Here is a 12,097-nt window from a genome sequence, read left to right as displayed (position 1 = left end):
CCTGGCTGTTGTATATTGTGCTGCTATGAATATTAGGGTGCATATATCTTTTCAAATTAGTGTTTTCACTATTTCAGGATATATACCCAGGAGTGGAATTGCTGAATCATATGGTAGTTCTAGTTTTAATTTTTTGAGGAACCTCCATACTGTTTTCCATAGTGGCTGCACCAATTTACATTCCCACCAACAGTGTATGAGGATTTCCTCCATATCCTCTCCAACATTTGCTGTGGACTTCTTAATGATGGCCATTCTGACAGTTGTGAATCTGTCTCCTAAGGCAAAACAAATAAAAGCAAAATACACAAATAAGACCCAATTAAACTTAAATTTTTTTGCACGGTAAAGGAAACCATTGTCAAAATGAAAAGACAACCTATAGAATGGGAGAAAGTATTTGCAAATTATGTCACTGACAAGGGATTATCTCATTGTGGTTTTGATTTGCCTTTCTCTAATAATTAGCAATGGTAAGTATCTTTTAAGACTGTTAGCCATCTGTATATCTTTAGAAAAATGTCTCTTCAGGTCTTTTTGATTGGGCTGTTTGTTTTTTTGGTATTGAGTAGTATGAGTTATTTATTTTGGATATTAATCCCTTGTCAGTGACATCATTTGCAATATTTTCTCCCATTGCATAGGCTGTCTTTTCATTGTGCTAATGGTTTCCTTTGCTGTGCAAAAGATTTTAAGTTTAATTGGGTCTTATTTGTTTATTTTGCTTTTATTTGTTTTGCCTTAGGAGACAGCTTCAGAAAAATATTGCCACAATGTATGGCCAAGAGTGTTCTGCCTATGTTCTTTTCTAAGAACTTAGGTCTTACATTTAGGTCTTTACACCATTCAGTTTATTTTTGTATATGGCGTTAGAGAATGTTCTGATTTCATTCTTTTACATGTAGCTGTTCAGTTTTCCCAGCATCACTTATTGAAGAGACTGTCTTTTCTCCATTGTATATTCTTGCCTGCTTTGTTGTAGATTAATGGACCATAGGTGTGTGGGTTTATTTCTGGGCTTTCTACTCTGTTTCACTGATCTGTGTGTCTGTTTTTTGGGCCAGTACCATGGTGTTTTGAGGACTGTGCTTTTGTAGTATATTCTGAAGTCTGGGAAGGTGATACCTCCAGCTTTGTTCTTTTTTCTCAAGATTGCTTTGATATTTTGGGGTCTTTTGTGGTTCCTATGGCAACAATTTTTAAATTTGAATATTCACTTTGCAACATAAGATCTTTCCAGGGAAAACTTTTTAATCAAATGGAAAACCATTTATCATGCATGCAAAAGATAAGGATCCTCCAAATTTATTTTTTGACAAAAATAGAAGAGTGGCTTCTAACTTCTTGCTGTCAATTTCCTGATAGATGTTCAATAAAATAAAGTAATGATTTTATACAGGAATTTTATCAAAAGGAATAGGGAAAAATTTCTGAAGCCATTATCTCTACCCTGAACCCTTCTTAGACCTTATTTTTCTATAGCACTGTCTTTTTACACTTGATTTCTCAGTCTGTAGACCCATGCTGCCAAAACAGTGAGGGAAGTGGTGGTGGTGGTGGTGGTTATTATTATTGTTGTTGTTGTTGTTGTTGTTATTATTATTATCACAATATCCAATGGAATGGAAGGGAGACATACAACATTACTTAACAGTTACTTAAATAGTCCTTTTCATAGTTCCTCACAATTGTGACCCCCCAATTGGGTTGCTTCTGCTTCATCAAGTCATCTATTCACATTTTATGATCAAATAGTAAGCATAGCAAGAATTTTACTTCTCATGCATTTTGCACTTTTTGAAAGGAAAAAAAACTACACTTCTGTAAAACTAAACTGTCCAGGTCTGCTTCATCACAAAAGATTCGATTCCCCAAATCCTGTCAGTTTTCTAACCATTCTGCATGATTCCACATTGAACATCCAAAATGAGGTTACACAATGGCATTGCCATAGAGGAAACTGCATAGTTAACTCAGTTCTCTCAAGAACTTTCATCTCATCCTTCCTGGTGACCTTAAGCCTGTCCCAATATTTTAATAACAGAATTATTTTCACTGAAACTCAGAGCAGAAGAGCTATATGTTTGCTCAAAAGAAACTCTGCCTATTTAAAATTAGTTCATAAAACTAAGTGTAATTTAGTTTTGAAGGCTTAGCGTGGTTTCTCTAAGAAGCTACACCCTAACTATATACTCTATTCTTAGGTTGCACGGCATTAAATTTTTATGAGCCTAATTTTCATCAGTTTCTTAAATTCAAGAAGCAATTCAGTAAAAGTATGTGTGCTTCATAAACAAGTGCATATGCATAATGTTATTTAATCAAAAAACCAAAAAGTTAAATTTTCTGTGATCCTTTCTCAAAAGGATTTTTTTCTTAGGATGGTATAATTTTCAGAACTTTGTTGTGGGTGATTTTCTTCTGGTACTGTTGAATGATACTACATTTAGCTTCAAATGACTAAAAAAAAATCTAGCTATGTGACCAGAATGTTTCTCTAAAATTTGCTAAAAGTATATTTACAAATGTAGCTTACATTTGAACATAATGTTCTGCTTCAATTGACTTTAATTCTAGTCAATAAAAACAATTGTGTAACTCCAAAAAAAAAAAAAACCAGTGAGGGAAGGATTTTGTAATTTTTTTTGATGTGAATTTTATTTTATTTATTTTTTAACATTTTTTATTGATTTATAATCATTTTACAATGTTGTGTCAAATTTCAGTGTAGAGCACAATTTTTCAGTTATACATGAACATATATATATTCATTGTCACATTTTTTTCTCTGTGAGCTACCATAAGATCTTGTATATATTTCCCTCTGCTATACAGTATAATCTTGTTTATCTATTCTACATTTTGAAATCCCAGTCTATCCCTTCCAACCCCCCCCCCCTTGGCAACCACAAGTTTGTATTCTATGTCTATGAGTCTGTTTCTGTTTTGTATTTATGTTGTTTGTTTGGTTTTTTTTAGATTCCACATATGAGCAATCTCACATGGCATTTTTCTTTCTCTTTCTGGCTTACTTCACTCAGAATGACATTTTCCAGGAACATCCATGTTGCTGCAAATGGAGTTATGTTGTTGTTTTTTATGGCTGAATAGTATTCCATTGTATAAATATACCACCTCTTCTTTATCCAGTCACCTGTTGATGGACATTTAGGCTGTTTCCATGTCTTGGCTATTGTAAATAGTGCTGCTATGAGGATTTTGTAATTGAGAGTTGTCTGTGTAGGAAATAAAATCAACCCACTTAAAATTTGCCAGATCATACACAGAAATGTTGTAGAAAATGATGCAAAAGCAAAGTTCTGTGATTCTGGAAACCGTTTCCTTTTGTATGTGTAATTAGAAACTGGAAAACCATATAGGATGTGTGTCAATTAACCATAAACCTATACAATGAGAACTTGCAAGTGCAGTTATTTCCAAAGTATTAGAGTAACGTCACAATTAGTATTCTTCAGAAAATACGTCCATATTCCCATTGTATTCCTTCTTTAAATGAAATCATCAGCTTTGTTAGAATCATCTAGTGTTTTTATAATGAGATAAATTTCTTTATTGCTATTTTAAAAATCTCTACATATAAATCGCAGGTCTATAGTATTATTATATAAATCATGGAACAAACCCATGCCTTACTCAGCCTTCTACCACCCAACTGTTAAGAATATCTGCGTTCTCTTCCTAAGTTACCCATATTATAGTGTCTTTGTAATGCTGAGCAAGCTCAAGTTCAACTTTTTCTTTTTTAGGCTCTACCAATCACTGAATAAACAGTTCATTAACTGTCTTAAAAAAATAACAAATACAATGAGACCTTATAATTAATTTCAAGTCTAGCAACTTGATATTTTATTGAGTTTTGTTCAATAGAGTGAATATTAACAGCATTTTTAAAGGTGTCTTTGATATTTGATATTTAAATTAAAAGGGCACTAAGTACAAAATGTAAGCACAGTTATCCTTAGTTTCTATTAAAAAGGGCTTAGCCTGCAAAATGAGAAATGGACAACTTTGTGTTTGTTTTTTGTGTTTGTTTACTACTTTTGTTATTTTTTTAGGCTCCTGTTTTTTAAGTTAACATTATACAAATGAATGTATTACACAAGATGGTTATAAGTATCTACAACTCCTTATCAGTTTCTAAAAATGAGTGAAATTTTAGCCTATAGTCCCTTGTCTCTGTTACCACAGTTTGATATGGAAGGAAGTCAAGGCATCATTTTGAGACTCTTGGAGTACCTAGTGTATGGAAATATAAAAGCTTCTATGGGAAGTTGCAGACAACTACAATACTAGTAAAAACTATTCCTGATCCTTGATTGGCATTTTGCATACATCATTTCTAATTTTCACAGTAGTGCTACAAGATAGATTTTATTACCCCAATTTTGCAGATGAGGAAACTAAGGCTTTTAAGGTTAGACAGCCAAGCCAAGGACAAATATCTAGGAAGAGTGGAAACAGAATTCTTACTCAAATTTTATGTTCCTTTTTGCTATACTGCCACTATTTTAGAAGAAAGAGCAGCAACAAGAAACAAGAAATTGACCCCTGTCTTTGAGGGTCCTAGAATCTATTGAAAAACCAGAGTGAGCACTTAGGAACAAAAAAAAAGAAAGGAAAAAAAACCTAAATAAATCAGTATTACATTTAAAAACATACCAATTTACATTCTTACACAAAACTATTAAAAATTTCTATATACATGCCTTTTCTTTCAGTGTGTTGTTTCATTTATCTCTTTTTAAAGATACTTTCTGAACTTTCACCTTTTGATGTTTAGGAAATACAGTACTTCCTCAGTCTTTAATTTCCTTTCTGACTCATACAATTAACTTGGAATTAGTTGCTAAATATAGATATCACACAAGTGGCTGAGGTTAACTTATAACTCTCACTGTGTTTATTAAAAGACTCACAGAAAGTTGTAAGCATGATCACAGAGTCAAAATTTTCAAATGGTCAAATGGTAAACATTGGGCTTTTGTGCATACAAGATATTCAGTAACTTTTCATTTATTAAAAACAATGAATTCTGACAGACAGTATGGCAGGCGACAAATGAAAGGCTAATATAGTGGGGTTTTTTTAGATCGTTTTAAAAATAGATGGAGGAAATCACTAAATCAGATATATTCACAACTGCAGGAACTACTGTGTTCCCAACAATACTACAAAGTTTGGTCGGTTTTGTTCCCTCTTGAATAGATCATAAATGAAGGTTGAATAGAAGCTTTGAAATGAAATAAACAATATTTGCAATGTTTTAGGACAGAAGGTTGATTTACACAGAAAAATTATAAAGTGAATCCTAAGGAGAGAGATTAGTAAAAAAAAAAAATCTCATTTAAGATTTCCCATCAAATATAGTTTCCAGTACACTTGATCTTAGCCAAAAGGCTAAGAAGCGATAATAATAAGCCAACTAAAGGATTTACGTCTTGATTAGTTGGAGCAATTGTGGAGGTAGGCAAATGGACTAAAGAAATCTTCAGAATTCAACATATAGAATTACCAGCCATATATGTTCATAATGCAAATAAGATATGTGTGGTAAGTTTATCATCTTTTATATTTTATCTAGTGCCTAGGAAAATTAACTTACATTAAGCAGACTTCTACATCTTTTTCAATGTAAATCTTCTATATTACAGCTAATTAATGTAACTTTGTACAATTTCCTAATTACCTCACCATTAACTCGTCCATAATCTCAATAATTAGTGCAGCCTAGCCTTCATTTCCTAATCTAAATTGGCTCTTAAGGTAAATTCCAGTAATGAAAAGAGTTTAAAATAAAAAGTTAAAATAAGAAGTAGTAGGTAGGAAGACAGATTTGGGAAGATTGGAGTGAGGAAGTAGAAAGATGAAAACAGAGAAAACTGACTGCTTGACAGAGTGAAAGTAGGTGTGAATTTGTTTGTGGATATTCCAGTTTTAACACGATTATCCAGAGACATTTATTGTATAAAAGATGCTCTGCTAGGTGGTATTATTTGACCTCTCAGCAATATATGTGGTCAACAGAGCAATTGCTGTTCTGTAGGTCAGCATTCAGCCAAATCCACATTATTAGTGAAAGATGCAGGGATTAAAGAGAAAGAACAAATGAGTGCCTGTGTATTCACAAGGTTTTTTTTGTAAAAACTCTTGAGACATAAATACTTACAGTGCACTAGTTACCAGAAAAGATTTAAAATTAGAGAAAAGATACAAACCCTGTTTCCACCAATACAATATAAATAGAAAGACTTTGAGAAGCAGCCATAAATATAATATACACTATGCTTAAATTTTGACTTGATATGTCCCCAGACTCTAGCCTTATAATTGGCCAGTGAATAGGCTTCAGATGTTAACTATATTTTCATCATACCTAATGGATTATATTTTCTCCAGAAATCTCGCAGTGTAAGAACAACTGAAAAGTGTTTTTGCTTATTCCTATAGTTGGCTTTGTGCAACTGGGTTGAAATTCCCTAAACCTGTCACAAGCTATCTTAGGTACACTCTATGTGTGAATAATACTTCTTTCATTTCCCACTTTGGTTATTAGTCAGAAACTTTCTTGTGCAGAATCAACTTTTACTAAAAAAAAAAAAATAGCAGCAGCTAATAATGATTGGTAAAAAGCATTGCCTAGAGAGATAATAATTTATTATGAAGTAGTGACAATTTACTATGGCAGTGTGACAGTTTACTGTGATAGTAAATTTGATATTTCAGTAATTGAGTAGAAAATGAACTTTCATTCATACATAAAGAAGGTAATAGCTCAGAATTATGTTCTTAATTATAATAAATAAATAAATAAAAATAATAAATAATTATATTCTTAATAATAATCCTTTGTGTTACCATCATGGGACATTACATGAATAAACACCAAAGGACCATTTAAAAGGAGTTTTCATTTCTGTTCCTTTAGCCATTTGTATTTTAAATCAACACACACAGATAATTTTTGGTTGTAAAATATGGTGTTTGACACCTGCGTTAGTACTGCCAGTAGCGTATTATAGCCAAATAAGCCGTTATAAGCAGATATGTCATGTATGTTAAATAAACTATTTTATTCTGATTCTTCCATTTGGATTCGAGGGTGGTGAAATATTACCCTTCCCTTGTCTCCCAGGTTGGAGAATCATCTGGGCTATTTACTTTAACTTGAGCTGCAATCACTGAGTCTATGCTATAAATTACAGGTAAATAAATATAATGTGAATGATGCCAATTAAGAAATTTTTATACAAGCAGTTTTAACCATTGTTCAACATCTCTTTAACAGGTACCACTACAATCGAAAAATATGATCTAAGGACCAATAGCTGGCTACATATAGGCACCATGAGTGGCCGCAGGCTTCAGTTTGGAGTCGCAGTTATTGATAATAAACTGTACGTTGTGGGAGGAAGAGATGGTTTAAAAACTTTGAATACTGTGGAATGCTTTAACCCAGTTGGCAAAATCTGGACGGTGATGCCTCCCATGTCAACACATAGACACGGCTTAGGTAAGGGCTTAATGTTACATAGTTTCTGAAGAATGTACAGTTAGCAGAGCATTCTAAAAATTAAATTCAGCTGCACGTCATTGGGATTTAGTCAAACCCTTAGTCAAAATGTCTCCAGAATGCTTAAGCAAATGGTAAAAGCCTATGAAAGTTAGTTCTTGTTTCAGATGTCATACATGTTGTAATCCTGCCTCCCTTCCATTGGTATTTTAAAGGGGTCCCACTTCAGGAAGGATTAAAACTTTTAGAAGGAATACGTGATTGAGGAACATAAAACTACAACAGGGAGTTTCCTTCTCAGCTCCATTTAGAGAAAAGAACACTTGATGATGGAGAGACATTGTGTTTCTAGTTTCCAATGTCCCTTCCCATAAGAGGCAAATCTATGTTTAGGCAAAAGCCTTAGGATGCAGTCCAAGGCAGGGATATTTAGAAAAACTTTGGTTGAGGGCAGCTCTGAGTTATACTTAAGCCAGAGATTCCTAAGAAGTTTAAGAAGGAATGGAGACTTCTGGTACAGTGGGAAACTTTGATTCTTCTGAATATTTGTCAGGGTACATGTTTCTTTATGCTAGACTCTGTATGTTTCAATATCATAGAGTTTGCTTTTTTAAGAACTGACTTTTACACAGCTAAAATGTAGGACTAGTATTGTTTGCCCAAAATATCTTATAAATTGCCTATGTCAAATGATATACTATATCATTATTCATCTCAGTTCTGTCAGTGTGATTCTTAGATGTTGCTTAGAAAACGTATCTTACAGAGAAATCAGAGCAAATTTTTAAAAATCTAATTAATATTACTAAAGAGATAAAAGAGGTGATGAGACTATACCACTGAGATGGGGACTGAAATGGAAAAGATGGTCACGGGGGTGAGGGGTGCCTATTAACGTGAATTCCCAGAGCAGATGAGAAACAGTTGAAAAGAGGCTATTCATGGTATCTAATAGGACAAATTTCTAACTAAACCTCAAAAATCCCTGTCTATTTAGTTATCTTATGGGAGTCTTTTTTATCCCTATAATAAAAATCAGGAATTATTATTACACAGTTAGTCTATAATTGTAAGATTTATCTAAGGTTCAGTATCATATCTCATTTATCCCTTACATTCAAAAACTGCCATTGAGATTATGCCAGAAGAAAATCAGTTTCCCTCTACTATGAATGCTGAGAAATGGTGCGTTCCACTGCCTCCTTTGACTTCAGTATTACAACAATGATACCCTTCCATCATAAAGTAACTATGCCTGAACATTTCCTAGGGCTAAAAGACCATGTTAAGTTTCCTATCAAGATCAGTACATTATTCATGTATGCACAAAACCATTTAAGAAAGAAAATCAAAATTTTAAGAAGTCAGTTCCTTGCAACATGAAACAATATTGCAAAAGACCTGTATGCTGAAAACTGTAAGACACTGATGAAGTAAATTGAAGACTACGTAAACAAATGGAAAGATATACCATGTTCTTGGACTAGAAGAATCAATATTGTTAAAATGCCCATACTGCCCAAGGCAATTTACAGATTCAGTGCAATCCCTATTAAGTTACCAACGACATTCTTCACAGAGCTGGAACAAAAAATGTTAAAATTTGTATGGAAACACAAAAGACCTCGAATAGCCAAAACAATCTTGAAAAAGAAGAATGGAGCTGGGGGCATCATGCTCCCTGGCTTCAGACTATACTACAAAGCTACAGTAATCAAAACAGTATGGTACTGTCACAAAAACAGACACATAGATCAATTGAACAGGACAGAAAGTCCAGAAATAAACCCATGCGTGTATGGTCAATTAATTTATAACAAAAGAGGCAAGAATATACAATGGAGAAACAATATTCATTATGTGTGGCATACCTACCTAGGGGAGCCCTTACGCTATTTTTATCCTTTAGGTGTAGCCACACTTGAAGGACCAATGTATGCTGTTGGTGGTCATGATGGATGGAGTTATCTAAATACTGTAGAAAGATGGGATCCTGAGGGACGTCAGTGGAATTATGTGGCCAGTATGTCAACTCCTAGAAGCACAGTTGGTGTTGTTGCATTAAACAACAAGTGAGTAAACCCAAACATGTATGTTTTTTGATCCCATTTTATGTGGTACAGCCCTTCAGTGATGTGATCCATCAATCAAGAAGCATTCCCAGGGGCCAGGACAGCCTAGTTATCAATAGTAAAAGGCCTTCATTGGTACTGTCCCTTCATTGTAACAGAAAACACTTGTCTAAAAGGAACATTTAATTATTCTGTGGTCCCTTGCTACTCCAGTGTGGTCCTGGGACCAGCAGTATCAGCATTACCTGAGATCTATTTAGAAATGTTGAATCCTAGCCGCACCCTAGACTGTCTGAATCAGAACAGGCATTTTAACAAGATCCTCAAGTGACTTGTGTGCACATTAAATTGGAGAAGCACTTTTGTAGGCAAACCAGTTACAGTTTCACCCTCCAATTTTATCTTTTTTTTCTTATATTATGACTTATTCCTCACTTAACAAAACTTGGTCTGTCTTTGTAATAGGGCAAGTCTTTGTGTTCTTTACCATTCACTCTCCTGAGTGTTCTAGAATTACAACTAGTCCCATCTTTCTGAATCTTTCCCTCCTTCTGAGCATTTGCCTATGAGAGAAGCTAATATATTGAAACCTGGTGATGTTAGAGGTTTCTACGAGTTTAGAATTGTTCTTCTTTTAGGTAATTATGTGCTTTCTGACAAGGGAACTTTGGAATCAATGACCAGCATATAAGAGGGACTTGACTGATGAAATTTCAGACACCAGGATGAATCAATGGCAGGAGACAGCCTTGTGTGTCTGTACTGACTATGCACAAAGCCTATGTCTCATCATATAATCAATTGGGCTCAGTAGACATTTCAACAGAGATGCTTTTTATCCCCTTGTGCAAGAAGTAGGAAATGTCTATTGTTAAGAGGAGCCCAGCCTTATAGTGTCTTAGAGCTTAAAATACTCATAAATCTGATTATATCTGGCCTATCCTGAATGATATTAGGTGACTCAGTAATTTCCTACCTACTGCAGAACAGACTGAAATCACTGAATTTGGCTAATTCAGGTGTTTTATTTATTTACTTATTTAATTGAAGTATAGTTGATTTACAATGTTGTGTTAGTTTCTGATGTACAGCATAGTGATTCATATGTATATCTAGATTTGTAGATATCTATCTATATATTCCTTTTCATACTGAGTGAAATAAGCCAGAAAGAGAAAGATAAATACCATATGATATCACTTATATGTGGAATCTTAAAAAATGACACAAGTGAACTTATTTACAAAATAGAAACAGATTCACAGACATGAAAAACAAACTTAAGGTTACCAGGGAAGAAAGTGGGTAGGGATAAATTGGAAGTTCAGGATTGACTAATTTAGTTTTGTTTTGCTGACTTGCTGTTGTTTACAACTGAGCATGAAGGGCAGTCAGAGACATATGGTTTAATAAAAGTTTATCTTCTTTATTGATGCAGGATTAAATTTAAGTTGGATTAAAAATACTGCTCATCAAAAGAATTGGCATTTTAAAGTTTACAGGAGAAACGTCATAGCCAATATATTTTCCCAGGGAAAAAAAATCTGGTTTCTAGGTTTTATCCTATTCCCTTAGTTGTTTATTAAATTAATGTCTTCTTAGTTACAAATATTTTTTACACTAAATAAAGTAGTTCATATAAACAACAGGGATCCTAATGCTAGTCAGTCAAACCTAGCTAAAATTGTACGATTGCTGGACTTGGTTTCGGGAAATATTCTACCTTTTTAAAATTTGCCAGCTTGATTGAGGTATAATTGATAAATACTAACAACACTTTTGATACCTGCCTCCTTTCTCTGTACTTCATTTCCCATGGTATCTTTTAATCTATTGTGTCAAAGTAATTTTCACAAAAATGATGAAGTGGGGAGGTTTGGGATAGGGTAGATCTTAATAAGTGCTTTCAGGTAGATACCCACTCACAAATTCAGGCCATCCACTGCAAAGTACTATGGGCATAGAATATGTAGTTTGGAACTTGTGCAAGGTTTTACTTTCATTCTGTACACAAATATACACACACTTCTTTCTTTTTTTTTTTTTTTTTTGAGGCTATATGCTATTGGTGGACGTGATGGAAGTTCCTGCCTCAAATCAATGGAATACTTTGACCCACACACTAACAAGTGGAGTCTGTGTGCTCCAATGTCCAAAAGACGTGGAGGTGTGGGAGTTGCAACGTACAATGGATTCTTATATGTTGTTGGGGGTCATGATGCCCCTGCTTCTAACCATTGCTCCAGGCTTTCTGACTGCGTGGAACGGTAAAATATTTCCATTTACTTACATATGTGTTTATTTCGTGGGTTTTTTTTTTTTTCAGAAATGAGGATTTTTAGATTACCAGAAAGTAGTCTTCCAAATAAGGATTAATCCTTTGTAAAATCGTACACTTACTCCTAGGCTCAAAATATTTTGAAGAAATCCTCCTTATGCTTTTCAGATTCATCATAAGAAATGTATAAAAAGAATATGTTGTTTTACTGCTTGA

At 33.9% G+C, this 12,097-nt stretch overlaps 1 protein-coding gene across 2 annotated transcripts in view; it reads left to right on the top strand.

Moving 5' to 3' along the window:
- KLHL4 (kelch like family member 4) overlaps positions 1 to 12,097 on the top strand; it is an 84,327-nt gene that overhangs the window by 62,449 nt on the left and 9,781 nt on the right. For both annotated transcript variants that reach the window (XM_064483000.1, XM_010976388.3), the window contains exons 7-9: positions 7,307 to 7,531; positions 9,441 to 9,603; positions 11,658 to 11,870. In XM_064483000.1, coding sequence (XP_064339070.1) covers positions 7,307 to 7,531; positions 9,441 to 9,603; positions 11,658 to 11,870 — 601 coding nt within the window. The remainder of the gene's footprint in view (positions 1 to 7,306; positions 7,532 to 9,440; positions 9,604 to 11,657; positions 11,871 to 12,097) is intronic.

This window comes from Camelus dromedarius, chromosome X (assembly GCF_036321535.1).
Source record: "Camelus dromedarius isolate mCamDro1 chromosome X, mCamDro1.pat, whole genome shotgun sequence".
NCBI classification, from domain to species: Eukaryota; Metazoa; Chordata; class Mammalia; order Artiodactyla; family Camelidae; genus Camelus; species Camelus dromedarius.
The sequence above is the reverse complement of the archived record's forward strand: the minus strand, read 5'-3'. Positions and strand labels throughout refer to the sequence as shown.